Here is a 21,092-nt window from a genome sequence, read left to right as displayed (position 1 = left end):
GATGAGTTCAGGGGAAGTAGGAGTCGACTGAAGTGGAGTTGAGGAGGAGGAATTGTTGAGGGCAGTGCCATGACTGCGAGGTTAATGTCAGGGAATGGGAGGTTCCTTTTGTTTAACATTCCCTTTGTTTATTGGCGGATGTGTTTAATAGGATTGACTGTGACTGGACCCTAATAGGGCCTCCCTGGCTGATCCTGGTGTCTCTGGGAGATCTCGCAGGCTGCTCTGTCCAAAGCCAGGTCCCCCACTGGGTAATCAGCTCAACTGCCCTTGTCTTGATTGGAGCTGACATTTTAATGTCTGGAGCAGAAGCGTGGTCAGCCCCGCTTAACCTGACCCCCCACCAAACCACCCCTCCCTTACCATTGCCCTCTGTTCTCAATTTGCCCTTCCAGGACTGTACAAATCAGGCCAAATTTAACTCTTTATGGGCTTGTTAGGGGTTGGCAAGACACCTCCTTAAGTTTCACAGTGAATTCTTTCCACCGGTGACGAAGCATGGTGGTGCTGCAGCTCCCCCGTGCTGGCTCCGTGTGGATTTAGCTCCTCTGTGAACCTGTGCTTAACTGAGTGCTCAACTCTGATGCCTCTCTGTGTGCCAGCACTAGTTTCTCCTTTTCTTTATAAAGTGGAGTATTTTTAAATCGGAGGGACTCTTATGTGAGGCCTTGCTCTGAAGATATGAAAAGAAAAAGACATGCTATTTTGTTAGTATTAGTGTAGTTTGAATTAGAAGCATTAGCGGTGTGATTTGATGTATGTACTAGTGAAACACTTGAAGTACCTATATAGAATGGAAATCTTTTCAAACGGCCACCCGACAGTCATGGTACCCCCTTTTTTTTCATTTCCACAGACTGAGCAACAAAGAATGGCTGTGTCCTGTGAATATGCTTGAGTATGACTAATCATCAGTCTGAGGCCATCTTTGAGCCCAGTGGCATGTTTTTGTCTTGGAAATCTTCGAGTTAAATGAAAGCATGTTGTCATTTGCAACATAGCTTTGAGGAAATATCGAGATTTGCTCAGGGGTTGAAAAGAGGTTTTCTAATCTTTCTGTCCCATTTTTCTCTTTGTCACAGACCACTTGCACAGAACTACAACACACTGGGGAAGGCTTAGCTTGTTACAGAAATGCAGGTCAAACACAGAATTTCACTGGCATTCACCTGCTTATGGAAACAAAGAGCTGAGGAATTTTCCAAGCTGGGTTAAACTGTAGGCACTGCTTGATAAAAAACATTTCATTCTTGATCCCTTAAAATTGCCTGATCACTCAAAAAAATCTTCTTCCTCTGCTCTTTTCTGTGACAAAAACAAAGGGCAAAATGTAGTTAAATGGAGAAGATGTAGTTGATGAGCTGCGTTGTTGAGTGTTAGAATTTTGTCACTTTTGAAAGTACACCTGAGTATAGCTTGAAAATAAATGAGCTGACTTTTGAGCATCGTATGTGTGTGAAATATGACTGCCCATAAAGTCTTATACAGATAAGACGTACCTGCGGAAAAGTAATTACAGAAACAAGTTGTGTTTCTCTTTACCCTCCTTACTGTATGATGAGGTCGCAAGATGTTTGTGTACCTTGTCTCAAGTTTAGAAGCTCATGTGGACTGAAAATATGTGGTGATGTGAAACCTAAAGCTGCACCCCGTGGCAAACTAATATTTTTATTAGCTGTTTATGGTATTGTATGATATCCTGACAAGCCAGCACTGAAAAAGACAGCCCGTCAGAGCGCGTTGGCTGTGCAGCGGCATGGGAAGACAAGTAAAAAGCGTGCGGCATTTTTGTATGGGGAGGCATGAGTTGGATAACAACACTTTCTCTGCCCATTTCCCATTAAATGCAGTTATATCACATTTAAGAAAGACATTCCAAAGCTCTTTATCCACAGTGTTATTGACTGACCTGCTCCCAGGCTGCCAAGTCCTCACCTTGTCTTGACATGCTCTCCTCTCTTTATCCCTCTGTGTTTATGTGTGTCTGTGTGAATGTGCGTATGTTCAGCATTGTCCAGCCACTTGGAACGGCACCAGTCAGATTCCCCGATCCCCTCCAAGAGGCCCTCTTCACGATCAGAGACCTCCGAGAACCCGCTCTCCACGAAGCGTCCCAGGACAGCTGAGAAGAACGCTGCGGAGCAGGTGAGTTATGAACCAGAGAATTTTGTTAACGCTGATGCCTTCAGATGTTCATCAAACTCTCATCAAACTCTTTGAATTAGAGGATTCTTGCTAAAGGTTATCCCATCCTCATTTACCAAGCCCTCATTATGAGCCTAAAACTTACACATCAATTAAAAAACGAAATGTAAAAATGTACTTCTAATAATTTTCCGTTATTTAGTTACTGAGTTATCTCACTGACCCTTTTTATATTATGCAGGATTTTTTTTCAAACCTGCTGAAAATTATTTTAGCCTTTCTGCTGCACTGCTAATTGTGTATGAGGTGGAAAATCAATATAGTATTTGACAGATGAGAGCGCTTTGAAGTGGGTGCCAAGGCTCAGTTACACTCTTGTCTGTGATCAGAGGGACCTGCCTGCTTGAGGGAAGGGGGCTCCAGTCTTAACCCCTGATCCACAGTTCCTCTTCAAGCAGGCCTACTGTACCCACCACACCCATTTCAACCACCTCTCCCTCTTCTCTGTTTCTGTCTCCACCTTCACCCAGATGTACCAGTGCCCCTACTGCAAGTTCACCAACACAGACCTGAATCGTCTCAGAATGCACGTGATGACGCAGCACTCTGTCCAGCCCATGTTACGCTGCCCATTATGCCAGGACATGCTCAACAACAAGATCCACCTGCAGTTCCACCTCACACACCTCCACAGTGTGGCGCCTGACTGTGTTGATAAGCTGATTGCCACGGTGAGTCCTGTGTTGCGTGTGTTTTGCATGTGATTGGATACTGGGTGTTTAGAAAAGTTGTTGGTAAAGTTGTGGTGTCCATTTTTTATATTTCTCAACCAGAAATGCATTTGAATCCTTTTCTTTACCAACCTGCATATTTTAAGGTAACCTGAAGCTGGCCTTTATTTAATTAGATTGCTATGTATTAGCTTGGCATGGCAAGTACATATTGTTTATTTTGGCCGTCTAGTCCCATGGAAAGTAAAATACATAAGTACTTAGGTAATGCATTATCCAAAGTTTATAAGTCAGGGAATGCCGTGGAAATAAGATCACAATAGATGAAGAAATGCCTCCTGGGTAAGCTGTATCTATACATAGCACCAGTCCTAGTTTTGATTCATTCTGTCATCTCCACAGTCATTTATATTTTGTGTTAGAGACAAGGAAACCACAGCCAGTGGAAGCTGCTCTTTGTTCTATAGCCCCAGCATATTGCTACTTATACACATTATGGCCAGTCAGATTGCAGGCGGTGGGTCAGGTCAAGGACCAGTGTACGGAGTCGGCATTGCCAAGAAGATGAGTCACTCACTCTTAATCAATCCCTCACCCTGGAGTGGCGGCCTTAGCTATGTGAATAATTGTCATTCCTGTCGTCACTCCTCTAAATTGCCAACATTCAGTCCTTTATCCAACACAAAGAATGTTGTTAATTGTGAAATGGCTGCAGGCAATCCCATTGGCTTGTTGGAAATGATTGGGCCTTTTTAAGATGCATATTTTTCTCCTCTTTTTCATTGTCTTAATGCGCCCGTCATCAGAGAGCCTTTTTCCAGTTCTCCTCTAATCACAGTCATTTGGGGAGGGGAACTCATAATCTGTTTTGTATTTTTTAATGATTTCAAGATGAGCAGGTCTCTTAGCTCCCAGTTAATTTATTACTACACTGACATTCTTGCCGTGTCTATGATCACCTGTGTGCTAGTCAAAACAAAGTCTTTTATTATGAATATGTTAAAATTATTGTGACACAGATTAATCAAGTTTCCTAACTTGATGAAATTCAAGCACAAACAGTGCTAATGCTAAAATCAAGTTTCATATAAACAATGCATATATGTGTAGACAGTGCATTAAACCAAACACAATATTTTGCATCATTGTTCAGGTCTACTCCTATAAGAATGAGATGCATCATTTGTAGGATTTGTAGCCTGAGTCATGTGATCACAGATTCTCAAGTCCTGAAGTTAGATTTACATCAGCTGCAATGCACTGATGCAGCCCTCTCCATGAGAGAATACTTTCCTTGCTCCCTTAAATGCTCATCAAGGGGAAATAAAAGTTTATTTCCCCCGTTTTCTTGTAAATCCCTGAGCAAATCTTTGTTATTTCCTAACCTGTGAATCTAAATAGCTTGCAGGACAATCACCGAATAAAACATAGCTATGTCTACTGCCTAGCCATCTTCATCCCCCATCTAGACAGTAAATGGCAAGCACATTAGTATGGTAGACGGCAATATTTATTTCTTTTATAGGAGGTAGTAATGCACTGAACCACTACAAGAGAACCGTGATAGAACAGAGGTAATATAACATACATTAAAGCCAGCACCTTTTTATAACTGGTGAATGCAGATGGAAATGTGCTTTATCCTTTTCACTTGTCTAAGGAGGGGGGCCTAATTAATTCTGAAATAGGTGACTTTTATTTCTTGCCAAGCATGCATAATGATGCGTTCACTCTTCCACCCTTCATCCACTTATTGTCTTGGCACTCCCCCATCCCCACCCCATGTCACTCATATATAGGACACATATAAGGTGCAGTACATATGTATGTATGTATACACATATATATATATCTATGTACAAGTATATAATCTGTATATATAGATTTATATAAACCACCTTCCCATTCAAGTGAAAGGGAAAGTGGTCTTATGGAATCACTGTATATGCACTGTATATATTAGTACACACAGTCATCCCTCTCTCACTCTATGTCTCATTTTCTGTCTGTATAAGATAGGGGTAATGAAAATAATTGTGCTTCATTAATTCTGAGTCTGGCTGGATGATAGCCATTTTGAACTATGTTTGCCAATTAGGCGGTCCAAATTAAAAGTGACCTTGGGATACTCTGTTCTTTCCTCTAATCGTCTAATGAAGCAGTTGTGTCTAGAAACAGTCCACTTTGTAATGTAAATCCTCACTTTTTTTGGTGACTTTCCGCACTGGTTGCATTAATTCTCCACTTTTCATTCTGAAGACATAGAGAGGTGACAAAAAATAGCAGGAGATGGTTCGATGTTGTCTGGTAAACTTTTTTTCTGTACTTTGTGATGGAGAGTGTTAACTTTTCTACTTAACCTTGAAGCCTCTGTTGCTTGAGGATGATTCTGCTCCATTTGGATCTGGCCTATTGTCTATATGGCATGCTACAGTACGTTCAGCTGTGTCTATTAGAGGAGTGATTAGAAAGCACATGGTACATGTGGTAGATTAACCAAAGCATCAGGTAGACAGATGTGACATTGCACCTTTTTTTCTTTTCAATAGTTCAAGCAGATTCATTCACTGTTCATTTTGATTTTATAATTTCTGATCACTATAAATGTTTACATAGTGTAATAATATTACAATACTTATATGCTTGCTGTCTTTGATTTGATTTGATTTCCCTTTATTAAAAAATTACAGATAGGATAGATTGATACGAAGCACGGAGAGAAAGCCTGGGGGGAGGCAGAGTAAAAACATTTGATAAAGGTCTCCAACCAGAATCAAATCAAGGACTTCACAGTTTCAGTCGAAGGGACTTAGACCATAGGTCCACCGAAATGCATTCTTTAATATTTTGTTCCCCTTTGTCTCCCTCATTTGAGACATCTTTATTTGATATTACTTGAAAGGACTACCACTAAGTCTTCAAGCTAAGAGTGAAAGGTGGAGTGTCTTAAAAGTGTCAAAATGAAGTTAAAATTAAGGATCAGCAGCGGAACAGAAATGAAAAGAGGATGGATAAGGTGGAGAGTTGTGAATTAAAATGCAACATGGAGAGTGAAGCTGATTACTCTGTTTGTGAAGTTAATTGAAGGAAGGTGAAAAAGACAGGGTCTCATCTTCCAACCTCGCCCAGTTTCAGCTGATGATTATTGTTAAATAGTTATCTGTTAATGAGTGATTTTGATGAACTATAAGGGTTTGGGGGGTAAAAAGAGGGTATCAAAGGGTGGAATAGGAAGAAAGTTGTGGGAGCGCAGCAGGGATAAATGGAGGCTGCTGTCATTCACACATGACTGACTTCAACCTTTTTAGGGCACAGAGAACCAGCGTTCTTCTGTACTTCAATCAATACTTATTCGTCCTTGAAATGTTTGAATTAGAAAAGTAAAAAGAAAAAAAAAAGTAAAATTTTCTTTTACTTTTCAAATTTAAAAAACATGCATTTTTTACAGCAATGCAACTGTTTTTCTTTTGATTTTACTGTTTCATTAAGGAGCACACAGTCTAATTTAGCAATTCTTCTTAAATGGAATGATTTTTAATTTAAGTGACACAACTTCACTACTGAAAATTCTGTAGAAAGCTATAAAAATGTAAGATGGCTAGTTGTAGTTTACCTACCTTTCCCCCTTTATTACAGTTGAGTTTTATTCATTAGTCCTATTTTTTAAGTCCTGCCTAATAAAGCTTTCAGCTGGCTAAGATACTGTATGACATACAGAGTAAACAAAAACACAGTACATAATATGGATATGATTATGTGTATGCACATGTACATACATGTGTGTCGAGTGATTCATATGAAAATTGTAACATAAGAATATGATATTCTCAGCACCGAATCCCTTTATTTTTTTATGGTTAGTGTCCTTAGTGCTATGTAAAAATGTATACATTATTGATCTGTTTAAACTGCCTTCTTGGTAACTACTTTGTGTATTGTCTTGTTTGTCTGTTGTTTCCTTGAATCATGAAATATAACATTACATTGTCAGTCAGCAAGATGATTAACACTAGAATTCCTTTGTGCTTTTTTTCCCCAGGTGACAGCAACTGAAGTACTGCCAGCAAGCATGTTCATACCTGTACCTAGTCCAGACAGAGAGTCCCAGAGCACCCCTCATGCCACAGCCAATTCTAATGCTGAAGATGCAAAGAAGCAAGCTGGTTAGTATCTGACTTTGTTAGAAATTTGGGGGTAACTTTAAAGTATCTTGCTTCAAAAAAGATCAATCCATCACTGTAGTTTCACCTTTGTGGTCTGTAATGAGCATATTATCACACTGGGACATCATGACTGACAGAACAATAAATTAGACTGAATTTTATCACTTCATAACTGTGTATTAAGTCATTAGTTGTTATTTCATAGACTGGAAATAACATTACTCTGCCATTTTAGTGTTTTACGAAAGCATTGTGTTGGTTTCATTACATTTTTCACAGACAGTGTAATGTAAGTCAATGCACTTTTTATCCTAAGGGCTTCACTCACAACAAGAAAATGTGAATAATGGTTGGTATTCACTTGCCATATAATTAGACATTGTTTTTTCTTTTACACTTTCGTAAGAGTACTGCAGCGATGAGTGCTTTAATGTCCTTTATTGATCCTACTGTTGAAAAATATCACTTTGCAGTTGTGGCATGTAATGAATTTCTCTTTTCTTTTGGTTTATTTATTCACAGATGCATCAGATGCTGATCCAGAGAAGGGGGTGTCACTCCCCACAGAAATAGCGGAAGCTCGCAAGTCACCTCTGGAAGATCAACAATCAGAGAGGGATGATGCCACAGGATTCCTGTGCTGGAAGAAAGGCTGTAATCAAATGTTCAAGTCCTCCAATTCCCTCCAGATGCACTTCAATGAAGTTCACAACAAAAGGCCCCAGCTGCCTGTTTCAGATCGCCATGTCTACAAGTACCGCTGTAACCAATGCAGCCTGGCATTCAAAACTGTGGAAAAACTACAGCTCCATTCACAGTACCATGTGATCAGGGCAGCTACCATGTGCTGCCTTTGCCAGCGAAGCTTCAGAACACTACAGGCCTTGAAGAAACATCTAGAAACCAGCCACCTGGAGCTGAGTGAAGCTGATATTCAGCAGCTTTACGGGGGCTTATTGATGAATGGTGACATTATGATAATGGGTGACCCATCCCTTGGTGAGGAGCATGGAAGTCTGGGAGAAGATGACAAAGAGGGAGATGAAAGTGACCCAGAAGAAAAACAAAGCCCAACAGGCAGTGACTCTGGCTCGCTGCAGGAAGATTCTGGGTCTGAACCTAAACGTGCTTTGCCATTCAGAAAGGGCCCCAACTTTACAATGGAGAAGTTCTTGGATCCATCTCGTCCTTTCAAGTGCACTGTATGCAAAGAGTCTTTTACACAGAAGAACATTCTTCTGGTTCACTATAACTCTGTCTCCCACCTACACAAGGTGAAGCGAGCTCTGCAGGAGTCCACTACTGGTCAGCCTGAGCCTACCAGCAGCCCCGACAACAAGCCATTCAAATGCAGCACTTGCAATGTGGCATATAGCCAGAGTTCTACTCTGGAGATCCACATGCGTTCTGTTCTCCACCAGACCAAAGCTAGGGCAGCCAAACTTGAAGCAGCAGGAGGGATAACTAGCTCAGCAAGTACTCCTGGATTAAGTGGCGGAGGGTCCGGCATCAGCACTTCAACGTCTAGTCCAAGCCCAGCAACTAACTCAACTACAAGCTCAACCAACCACAGTTCCTCTGGGTCTCAAACAACTCAGAGTATTCTTGGAGGAAACCACATGAGCCAGACTCACTGCATTGAAAGCCAAGGGAATTCTTCAGTGAGCTGCCACTCCTCACCATCTGAGAACCATGAGGTGAAAAAGACTAAATATACAGACATGCTGTCAGCTAGGGGGCAACAACAACAGCTTCAGCAGCAGCAGCAGCAGCAGTTGGCTCAGGCTCAAGCCCAAGCTCAAGCTCAGCTTCAGCAAGAGCTCCAGCAGCAGGCTGCTCTTTTACAATCACAGCTATTCAACCCAGCACTTCTGCAGCACTTCCCAATGACAACCGATGCACTTCTACCCCTGCAACAGCAGCAGTTGCTATTCCCTTTCTACATCCCTGGAGCAGAATTTCAGCTGAACCCAGAAATCAGCATCAGTAACTCAGCACTTGGCCTAGCAGGATCATCCACCTCCTCACTGCTGGAAGATCTAAAAAACTCAGCTCAGCAGGCCCAGCAGAGTTGCTTGCAGCAGCAATTGATGCACCACCATCTTCAGCAGCAACATCAGCAACAACAGCAGCAGCAGCAGCAGCAGCAACAACAACAGCAACAACAACAGCAGCAGTCTCACTCACAGGCTCAGGGTCAGATGGCATTGCTGCAGCAGAGTGCATCTCTCCTCCAGCAGGTTGAAAAAAAGCAGAAAACTCCCTCCTCTCAGAATGAGAAAGACAGAGAAATACAAAGAGAGAAGGACATGACTGAAAAAAATGAGGAATATGTTAACAAAGATTCTACAGACAGCAAGCCAAAAGAAAAGAAGGACATTCAGCACATTTCAATTAACGTGAACCATGATACTGGATTGCCTCCACCAAGGATTGCTTCAGATGCTCGAGGAAATGCAACTAAAGCCCTGCTGGAAAATTTTGGGTTTGAGTTAGTAATTCAGTATAATGAAAATAAACAGAAAGCTCAGAAAAAGACAGCTGGACCTACAGGATCAAGTGGTCCAGGTGGGATAACAAGAGTGGTGGACCCCATTGAGGGATTAGAGAAACTGGAATGTGAAGCCTGTGGCAAGCTGTTTTCAAACATACTGATTCTGAAGAGTCACCAGGAGCATATCCACCAGGCTTTCTTTCCATTTCGATCCCTTGAGAGGTTTGCCAAGGAATACAGAGAGCATTATGATAAACTCTATCCACTGAGACCCCCTACACCAGAGGCTGCTCCAGCTCCTCCACCGCCTCCTCCTCCACCTCCTCCTCCACCCCAAAGAGCTCCCACACCAAATATTCCTGTCTCTGCTGCCTCCCTCACACCTCCAACTGTACCTCCCCCGCAGCCATCAGTTCAAATGGCACAAATTCCCATGCCAATGGATTTGCCCCTCTTCTCGCCGCTCATGATGCAGCCTATGTCTCTTCAGTCTTTGCCCACTCAGTTGCCTCCCCAGTTACCATCTGTTGAGCCGAGCCTGGCCTCAGACCTGGCTCAGCTCTATCAACAGCAGCTTACACCAGCCATGCTACAGCAGCAGCAGAACAAGAGGCCACGGACACGCATCACAGATGACCAGCTTAGGGTCCTGCGACAGTACTTTGATATTAACAATTCACCAAATGAGGAGCAGATCAAAGAGATGGCAGACAAGTCAGGGCTTCCGCAAAAAGTCATCAAGCACTGGTTCAGAAACACCCTTTTTAAAGAGCGACAGCGCAACAAAGACTCGCCATACAATTTCAATAATCCACCAACAACAACTCTAGAGGACACAAAGATTGACTCTAAACCTCCTTCCCCTGAACCTCAGAAGCAGGAATTATATGGAAGTAAGAGATCATCCAGGACTAGGTTTACTGACTACCAGCTACGAGTGCTACAAGACTTCTTTGATGCTAATGCTTATCCTAAAGATGATGAATTTGAACAGCTCTCCAACCTTCTGAGCCTCCCCACTCGAGTTATTGTCGTGTGGTTCCAAAATGCTCGCCAGAAGGCCAGGAAGAATTATGAAAACCAGGGTGACGGAGCAAAAGATGGTGAAAGACGAGAATTGTCAAATGACCGCTATATCCGCACCTCAAATCTGAACTACCAGTGCAAGAAATGCAGTCTGGTTTTCCAGCGCATATTCGATCTAATCAAACACCAAAAGAAGCTGTGTTACAAAGATGAAGATGAGGATGGACAGTACGATAGCCAAAATGAGGATTCACTGGATCTTTCCCATGAATGTTATACTCCCTCGGGGTCTTCCTGTCACACCCCAATGCCCTCCTCCTCAAGTCTCTGCCCACTTCCACCCTCCACTTCAGCATTCTCACACCTCCCGTCTGCTGAGAAAGAGGAGGCGTCACCAGCATCCACCTCAAACCTCTATGATGAGAAGCCCAAGCAGTTACCAGATATTTCTGCTGATCCACGAGAAAACCAAACCTCGATCAAGCAGGAAATCGTGCATCAACCCCAGTCTGAGGCGCAACACCATAGACCTCAGAGAGAAGAGAAGATGCAAAGTATTTCCAAGTCCATCAAACATTCATCTCCTTCCTTCTCTCAGCAACAACAGCAGTGTGGTCCATCGGCCTCTCAGACAAGCCAAGCCTCATCGCAAAGCTCTCACATGAGCCTCAATCCACACCTGACCTCTGCCACACAGCAACTGGCACAACAGATGATCCCGTACCAGTGTGAGCAGTGCAAGATTGGCTTCCCCTCCTTTGAGCACTGGCAGGAACACCAGCAATTACACTTCCTCTCTGTGCAAAATCAATTCATCCACCCTCAATTCCTCGACCGTCCAATTGACATGCCTTTCATGCTGTTTGATCCCAGCAATCCTCTCCTGGCAAGTCAGCTACTCTCTGGGGCAATGCCACAGATCCCCAGCAGCTCTGCCACCTCTCCGTCCACCCCCACCTCCACCATGAACTCCCTGAAGAGGAAGTTAGAGGAGAAAGCTGGCACTAGCCCAGGAGAGAACGACAGCACAAACAGCGGAGAAGAGCCACAGAGAGACAAGCGCCTCAGAACCACCATCACACCTGAGCAGCTGGAGATCCTTTATCAGAAGTATTTATTAGATTCAAATCCTACACGTAAAATGCTTGACCACATTGCTCATGAGGTGGGATTAAAAAAGAGGGTAGTGCAAGTCTGGTTCCAAAATACCAGAGCTAGAGAGAGAAAAGGCCAGTTCAGAGCAGTAGGGCCAGCTCAAGCTCATCGAAGGTGCCCTTTTTGTCGAGCTCTTTTTAAAGCAAAAACTGCCCTTGAGGCTCACATTCGCTCTCGTCACTGGCATGAAGCCAAACGTGCTGGATATAATTTAACTCTCACTGGTTTGTTACCTGAACAGGAGGGTATGCAAATAAAAATGGATGTTCTAGATGCATCAAGTTACTCCCAACTAGCCCCTACAAACAGTGATGGACAAAGCTCCTCAATGTCACCAGTGAACAAAAGCTTGGATTTGTCTCCCAGGGCTCTACTGAGCCCTTCATCCATTAAAGTTGAGGGAATGGAGGATTTTGAGAGCGCGACCATGTCCTCTGTTAACCTCAGCTTTGATCACAGCAAACTGGATAATGACGACTGCTCTTCTGTGAATACAGCTATCACAGACACAACCACAGGTGATGAGGCCAATGCTGATAATGACAGTGCTGATGCAAAGCACAGCCAGAATAGTGGTGATTACCTGTCTAAGTCTGGAGGCTCAGCCCCCATCCTTGAAAATGATGACCAGATGTCCTCAGGGCTTGTAAGCCCTGCAACAAGCTATTATGCTAAGGACTATGAAAATGAAAATATGATTGACCACAGTGAGACGTCCAGTCTCGCTGACCCTTGCTCTCCAAGTCCTGGAGCCTCAGGTACCAGGAGCATCGACAGCGGAGATCGACCTGGCCAAAAGCGATTTCGAACCCAGATGACTAACCTCCAGCTAAAAGTGTTGAAGTCCTGTTTTAACGACTACAGGACTCCCACTATGCTAGAATGTGAGGTACTTGGCAATGAAATTGGACTTCCAAAGAGAGTGGTTCAGGTGTGGTTTCAAAATGCCCGTGCCAAGGAGAAAAAGGCAAAGCTCAACATGGCCAAGCACTTCGGAATAAATCAGACATCCTACGAGGGGCCGAAGACTGAATGCACTTTGTGTGGTGTCAAGTACAGTGCTCGCCTCTCTGTCCGTGATCACATTTTCTCCCAGCAACACATCTCTAAGGTGAAGGATACCATTGGCAGCCAGATCGATAAGGAAAAAGAATACTTCGACCCAGCCACTGTCCGCCAACTAATGGCCCAGCAAGAGATGGATCGCATTAAGAAGGCCAATGAAGTTTTAGGACTGGCACAGCAGCAGGCCATGCAGCAGCAAGGGATGTTTGATAACCCTGCAATGCAGGCTCTGAATCTCCAGTCAGCCTATCCGAATCTGCAAGGCATCCCACCTGTCCTTTTGCCAGGGGTTGGTAGCCCCTCTCTCTCCAGCTTTAACTCATCTAATTCAGGTACGTCACCATTTTGCATTTGTATCTGCTGAAATTTCAGGTCCAGATTTTTGTTTTTTCTCCACTGAAAAGTAACAATTGTCAGTCATTACTACAGGAAATAATCGCAAATAGCACTTAACTGTAAAACCTAGTCAAAACGGTACAAGTCTAGAACACAATATTTCTACTCCTCTTGAAATAATTTCTATTAATCAATTAGTCTGTCATGGCTCCTCATTCACACTGGTACACAAGTACAGAATCTACCTTAACTGCCTGTATCCATTCATTGACACACATACAGATTTTCATTTAACTCTTCTGTGTGTTCTATAATGAAATCACTTTTTGTTATATTTGAATAATATTTTAACGAATAATTGTTCAGCCATCAAAAAATATGCCTATTAATTCTTACATTTTTGTCTGTATTTTAAAATATTTCCAGCTTTAACTCCTCCAAAACCTTCAAACCTCCTGAACATGCCTGGTGCCAGTGTTCCCTCACCTAGCCTCCCTACATCTGGATTGCCCAACAAGCCTCCCTCTTCATCGTCTCTTGCCGCATCCAGCCCAGCCCAGACCAACACATCTGCTTCCCACTCAAGTCCCACCTCAACATCAAACTCCAGCTCCTCAACCGCCCAGTCCGGCTCCCGGCCTGAACCCCCCAAAGAACGTGACACTGAGAGGGTAAGAGAGAAGGAGAAGTCCAAGGAAAAGACAGAGAAGCCCTCAACACCATCATCAACCGGAAGCACCCCTGCTCCTTCCATTTCTGCTGCCAGCGCCAAGAAGGAGAAACCAGACACAGCGGTACCTGCCACCTCTATGCCCACACCTGGCATGGAGTATGTGGTAGACCCTGCCCAGCTTCAGGCTCTGCAGGCTGCTTTGGCATCTGATCCCACAGCTCTTCTCACAAACCAGTTCCTGCCCTACTTCATGCCTGGCTTTTCCCCGTATTACACCCCACAGATCCCTGGAGCTCTCCAAGGGGGCTACCTGCAACCAATGTATGGTATGGAAAGTCTCTTCCCTTACAACCCAGCATTGTCACAAGCACTGATGGGCCTGTCTCCAGGGTCCCTGCTGCAGCATTACCAGCAATATCAGCAGAGCTTGCAGGAGGCACTACAGCAGCAACAGCGTCAGCTTCAGCAGATCCAGCAACCCAAGGCGAGCCAAACTCCAGTTCCCTCTCAATCCTTGGGGGATCGTAAAGAATCTGCCAAAGATCCAGTGAAAACAGAGGAGCAAAAGGGCAACTCCCACAGTGAACCCCCCACTTCCTCCTCCTCTTCCTCCTCCTCCTCCTCTCATAATAAAGTACCCTCTGAGCAGAACGAGATGGATGGCAAAGCTGGTAACCCCCATCTAGACCAGTACATCGTCCACAAGGTGCAGTATAAACTGGCATGCCGCAAATGTCAAGCAGTTTTCACCAAGGAGGAAGCGGCTATTACCCACCTTAAATCTAACTGTTTTTTCGGTCAGTCTGTGGCAAACCTGCAAGAGATGTTGCTGCGTGTCCCCGGTGGCGTAGGTGCAGGGGCTGGAAGTCTCTATGACTGCCTGGCTTGTGACACTACGTTGGATGGGGAGAAAGCACTCAGTCAACACCTGGAATCGGCATTGCACAAACACAGAACAATCAAGCGATCAGCCAGAAATGCCAAAGAGCACGCTACTAGTTTATTACCTCACTCTTCAGCCTGCTTCCCCAATCCTAACACCGCATCTACCTCGCAGTCTGCCACTCATCCCATCAGCAGCCCCCCTCCCCCGCCAACAACATCAGCCACCATGCCATCCTCTGCTGTCTCCTCTTCCTTGTGCTCCTCCTCGACTACCCCACTCAACACCACAGCTGCCGGCAAACCCTGGCCCCAGGCCCCTTTCTCCAGAGCTTTAGCTGGGAAGCCCAATGCCAGTCCCTCCTCTTCTTCCTCCTCTTTTCCTCCAGTGTCCTCACCTTCAACGGTTACCTCAAGTTCATTGAGCACCTCAGGAGTTCAGACCTCGATACCAACAGACGTCTTTACCGACGAGTCTGACTCTGACAGCAGTCAGAAGTCAGCAGACAGGCTGGGCAGGATGGCGGAGGAGCCACAGCAGCCAGGCTTTGTCAAAGACAGTAGTAGTTGTAGTAGTAAACTTGCTAGTGTAGGAACAGACTCCATCAGATTGTAAAAGAGCTTTCAGTGATGGACAATATTTAAAAAACACTAAAAAAGACAAAAAAAATCACAAATGGAAAAAACATAAAAAGCAGCAATGTTAAAAATACATTAAAAGTATACAAACCAATTTCAGAAAAAGATGTGTAAAGACTAACTGCAATTCCAAAGCTTGTAACCAAAAATTTAAATGTTAGTGGATTGTTTTCCCATATCAACATGCTGGTTTTCGTTTTTTTTTTCGTTTTTGTTTTTTTTTTGTTGGTTTTTTTTTTTTTTTTGTTTGTTTTACTCAACTGAAATACATGCATACTAATATATGAGAATAGAAAAGATCGCTGCAGTTATGTTTTGGGTAATGGTAGAGGAATGCTGTACTGTATGGCAATGGACTGCCTCAAAGTTGACAAATGGCCCAAGAACCCTTTTGAAGAAACACGAGTCAACAAGCTGTCCCTTTGTTTTGTAATAATTTCTACTTAATAGCACAGTCACAAAAAGCCAGTATGTACTGTATGGGAGAATAGTCTATCCGTTTTCTTGCTATTTAAGCATTCAGATACCAATGGCTTGCAAAACTAAAAGAATAATGTAATGTCTATTTTATTCTCAGGTCAACAGCTCACAGATGTTTTTCTGTTACAGAAATCCATGTTTTACACCTTTTGTTTCCAACAGGAGATGAGCAATTTTTTTTTCTTCTTTCAGAACTTGATTTAATAATATAAAGTTTTAAGTTGAATGAAATTTTAATAAGGCATTGTTTCTGGGCATTCAAAAAGGGTAAATGATTTGCTGATTTTAACATTAGAAATCCTTTTAAAAGGGGGGAAATAGCAATCCCATTGTACCCAGACAAGGAGAGCATTGCAGACATAATAACGGGCGATAAAAAGAGTTTTGATTAAAAAAAAAAAAAAAAAAAACAACCTTCTGTATTTATGATAGATATGAACATTTTTGCTGTTAAGTAGATTGTTGCATTGGAAATGAATTTAAACAGTATGGTAGGTTGAAAAAAACTTTGTGTACATTTAGCTTTTGTATTGTCCAACTTTAAGACGCTTCATTTGATGTTGTCTTGGTCATTCCGATAGACTAGATTTATGGACAGGTAATTTATCTAAACTTTATTTCTGTCTTATTCTCAACTTCTTGGGAAACATTCACCCAAATGCCCCTCCTGACAAGGAAGGATCCTCTTGTAGAATTATTTAAATTTTATGGTATGGTTGGTATTCCGCTAACCAAGACGAAAAAGATCCTGGGTGAAATATTGAAAGTTTTATTTTATTTAATTTTTGTGTTACCTTTGTGCACTTATCACTGTCTGACTTCTATTTCTCACTCTACTTGTTCCTCTCTTCGCACTTATTTTCCTCTGCTCTCCTGTTTTTGTAGATATGTACACTACAAAGCAGGTCTTTTGTTCTTCATGTAGTGTGGCTACAGTCTTTATTTTCATTTTGACATTTTTGTTGTCATAAATGAAAATGAAAAAAGAATACTAATAATAATTCTCACGCTTTAAGACAAAAAGAAAATCCAAAGACTAAACACTTTCACCATTGGTGCATAAAGATGAGAAAAGAGGCTTCTTTATACTTGAGAATTTGTTGCTGTTTTTAGAGGAAAGAAAACAAAGTTTTAAAAGATAAAGGAGTACGCATCAGAGTTGCCGTTTTTGCTTCTTTGCAAGCAAACAGGTAGCTTTTTTACGTAAATACCAAAAACCAAAAAGGGCCCTTGTCCTTGCATTGTGGAGTAGCACCGTTACAGAGCCATTGCAGTTTGTAAGATAGAGGTTATTAATCTTTGTTTGACTTTTTTGTCACATTCAAATGTCCATTTTTTAAAGAAAATGTATAAGGTCTGGTCTTCAAGGACATACGTTTTGCTGCTAATGTAGAATTTTGAAAGAAAAAAAGAGTACCTAGATGCATGCTCATTTTGCTTTTGGCTAAGCTTTAACTAAAACAAACAATAAACCAATTTCTTGCCTCTGCAACACCTTTTTTTTTCTTGTTGCAAAAACGGAACTTTGAAGACTGTGAATATATGTTCCAAAGGACATTTTGCCGATTTTCATTTTGAACAGACCAATGTTTAAAGCCAATGATCTATAACGTTTGTAAAGAACAGTGCATTCCAAATATCACAATGGATTTTTCTTAAGCAAGGACTGATCGTATTTCATTTAATTGCTTTTAATTGTCACAATCTATTTTTTTCTCATTTTTAAAGTGACTGTAAACTGTTGTGTACATTTTTGCATCATTGGTTGCTGAACAAAGTGACCTCCATATGTCATTTTGTGCTGGCATGGAACATTGCTGAAAATCCCTCCATCCAGTCAAGGTTGTTGCTCACTTGTTAAGCAAGTAATAGTGGTTACCAAAAAATGTATATAATACATCTGGTACTGATGCGTCTCATAGGTTTAGTAACATTTATGCCAGTCAACCTACAACTAGTCTCAGAGGGAAATGATGGCTGTTTTGCTGAGGTGTCGTTGCCCCCTTCCTGGGAAATCCACCAGTGACTTGTCCCATGTGTCTGCAGGGTGCCACTTCCACACATAGCTTACAGATTTTTAAGGGACATCTTCATTCCAAAGCATTATTTCTGGAAAAAGTAGGAGGTTCTTTGAAGATATCCCTTGGTTTCAAATAGTTATGATGCTTTCATGTCCAAAGAAGTCCCCCACTTCATTTTTATTGCAATGGAAATGGATGTGCATACGTATCCCCACCCTTCTCACTGATGATCCGTCAACTAAATTTTTTATTTTTTAAACCAAAACCCTGACATATTTAAATTTGTTAAAAACTACTTTTGGCCACTATGGTATAGCCAATATATTTGCCCTGATGAATACAAGGCACAATCTCAGAAGTGTGTTTAAAGTGCTACGTCTTGCAGAGCAATGTGATTTGGTGTTAATGCTACAGCATGCTGTTGGAAGTCAGTAGATTTGGTCTACAAGCTTGTTAAATTCTCTAAAGTCCAGTTCCCTGAAATACTGTTCATATGTACTTTCTTATTTTGGAGAAATCTTAAGTTGTACAGTTTTTCTCAAATATGTTTGCCTTTATTTTAATTTTCAGATAATGTCAGACATGTATTGTTATTTTCTTATAAGTATTTGTATTTGTATTTTAGTTTCTGTATATTACTTTTTATCATAAATTAACACTAGCTTTAATTTGAATTGCTGAAATTAAGAAACAAAAACAAAAAATATGACCTGGCCACTTTATGGTGTGATAATGTTCTTTATATTCATTGTCTCAATGATACTGTTTGCTCTCTTATTTCCAAAGTGTAATCTTTTGGGCTCTTTTGTGGAAGACAAATTTGAGGTCTCTGCATTAGATTCAGCCAGCATGGACTGTGTGTGAGTTTGTATGTTTGTGTGTGTGTGTGTTTCATAAGAGCCAGCATCAATTCAATTTTTCTTGTTTGCCTTTTATTTTATTTTTTATGTGTTACACACCAAAACAAACTGAACCACAAAGCTGGATTATAAATAACTGAAATTTAGAAAATCCAATTTTAAAGCTAATGATCAGAAATGAAAATGATGATACCGAAGCACTGAGCAGTTTTTACTTTGATTGAATATATGAATGTGGCCAAAGCTTTATGCAGTTGAAACAAAAAGGAAAAAAAATTACAAGTTGTGCCCCAGATAAGTGTATATTTTATTGTGGCACGAAACCTTATTGTGGATAATTGGATCCACTGACTTACATTGGGATACTTGATTTTAATGGACATTTACAAAAAGAGAGTGATAAAGGCAAGGTTTTGCTGTAGAGGTCATCTTTTGCCCACTGTGAAAACGAACGTGTACCTGTATACAGATATAGATATATTTAAAACAAGACATCAACTTTTTTTTTCTTTTGAGATGAAGAAGGAACGAAAAGAAAAAAAAGGACTCTGGGAAGCTTTGGAGATCTCGTTAGGAGGACATGAGAGGCTGTGGGCACACCAAAACTGGGCATGGGAGCCGAAGGCAGGCTCCAAACAGCTTTAAAACCACCTCCTTATTTGATTACTGACAACTCTGTAATGGGAATGGACTCTGGAACCAATGGACATGTGTGACACAGAGAGGAAAGTCCTTAGATGAAACTGAACTTAAGTGGCTCCAGCTGCCTCTTTCTCCTTTCTGTCTGTCTCTTTCTTTCTCCAGCTCTGCCTCTGCTTCTGCTCTTTGATGGACATTTTCCAAATTTCAGGACAGGATGGACAGAGAAGCTTGCTTCATTTCTCCCAGTTCATGTTGCTACCCGTTTCATTTCCTTGTGCTTGTCTCTGGTTGACAAGTAAAGCTCTCCAGTCAAATGGCGGCTCACCCCTCTCTCTGTTGATTACATTATCTAAAAAGAGAAATTAATAACAGAGAGAGGGGACGGGTTCTCAAAGCTGTCATTCTTAAAGAGGCAGTTACACTAAAAAAGCGTATTAACCAAAATTAACAACCAAACTAACAACCAAACAACCATTTGCTCCAACTTCAAAGATGAACTGTTACTTGGAGCTCTCTGTTCCTTTTGTGACTTCTGGTGCCACAATGTTTTTTTATGCTTTTAGTTTTTCTTTTTGTTTCCTTGAATTACTCCTCCTTCGAGCCTCATAAGCATGGCTCTGTGGCTCCAGGCAGCCCATCTGAGGGTAGAAAAAAACAGCCTTGCAATGTACAAAAAAGAGCAAGTTAAACCAAAAATGTTGTTCTTGATGTCTTTTCTATACTGTAGTCTTGTTAGCTTTTTTGTTACTGTAATTATATGATGAAGATTTCCAAACTGTACCAAATTACATGGAAACTAACATACATACAACCACATGGAACTTCAGACTTTTAAAGAAACTTTTGTCACAAAACCTTGTTGTCCTAGTTAAGTTGATTGTAGATGGTAATTGAATATACTCCTTTGAAAATATTTCATCAAGTATGTTTCTTGCTCATTGTGATACATTAAAAAAGTATGAGCATAATTTGCATTGGTTTGGACTCATCTTTCAGTGTTGTTGGATTTGATCACTTGCTGTCAACAGACTTATGAGAGAATTGAAAAAATATTACTCAGAAAGATTACTCATTTTTTCCTTTGTACTTAATAAAAATGGTTTGATCCATAAAAGCCCAAGTTGACAACAGACACACAGATATTTTCACACATATCATATCACTGTAAGTTCCTTTTTTATACTTAATGACAACAATTAAGTTAAACCTTCAGTTATTTAAATAATTCCATATTGGCTTATATTTATATATATTTTTGGGTTAAGAATAACACATTCTCCTGTATTCATAACTTTGATAGATGGGGAAAAGCATTTTGATTTGCTTACATCAAGATCACGTAGTGTGTCCTTACAAGAAAATCACCAGAAAAACAGATAACATGCAACAGGAAATATATGTGTGTAAGTGTATATTACAGTATCTCATTTCTATCAATCCTTTCTACTACTGCCCATAAAGAAAGAAAAAAAACAAGTAACACCTAGTGGTGTGTCTGGGAGACTGCAACAGAAGTAATTACACGGTCACTTCCAAAATCTCCAATGTAGTAATTGAATCCTTACCACCTGTTAGTTAACTGACACTGTACCTAAGAAATAAGGCCGAGGCTGCATATCATAACACTATAATTATCTCATTTTACATTGCATGTATACACACTGTCACTAATCCAATTCACACAGAGCCACACATTCTTGCTGCAAGTAAAAGATAAAGTTGATAGTGGACAGTTAGAGTTAAGGGGGCCAGAGAGATTCAACCACTACCAAAATAACAG

The 21,092-nt window shown here is 41.5% G+C and overlaps 1 protein-coding gene across 3 annotated transcripts in view; it reads left to right on the top strand.

Moving 5' to 3' along the window:
• The window catches only part of zfhx3b (zinc finger homeobox 3b), a 196,118-nt gene extending 175,838 nt beyond the window's left edge, over nt 1-20,280 (top strand). For all 3 annotated transcript variants that reach the window (XM_056382906.1, XM_056382913.1, XM_056382896.1), the window contains 5 exons: nt 2,009-2,145; nt 2,676-2,876; nt 6,916-7,039; nt 7,562-13,111; nt 13,542-20,280. In XM_056382906.1, coding sequence (XP_056238881.1) covers nt 2,009-2,145; nt 2,676-2,876; nt 6,916-7,039; nt 7,562-13,111; nt 13,542-15,286 — 7,757 coding nt within the window. In that variant the 3' untranslated portion in view covers nt 15,287-20,280. The remainder of the gene's footprint in view (nt 1-2,008; nt 2,146-2,675; nt 2,877-6,915; nt 7,040-7,561; nt 13,112-13,541) is intronic.
• Nucleotides 20,281-21,092: the final 812 nt, after the last annotated feature.

This window comes from Seriola aureovittata, chromosome 1 (genome assembly GCF_021018895.1).
Source record: "Seriola aureovittata isolate HTS-2021-v1 ecotype China chromosome 1, ASM2101889v1, whole genome shotgun sequence".
Classification (NCBI taxonomy): domain Eukaryota; kingdom Metazoa; phylum Chordata; class Actinopteri; order Carangiformes; family Carangidae; genus Seriola; species Seriola aureovittata.
The sequence above is the reverse complement of the archived record's forward strand: the minus strand, read 5'-3'. Positions and strand labels throughout refer to the sequence as shown.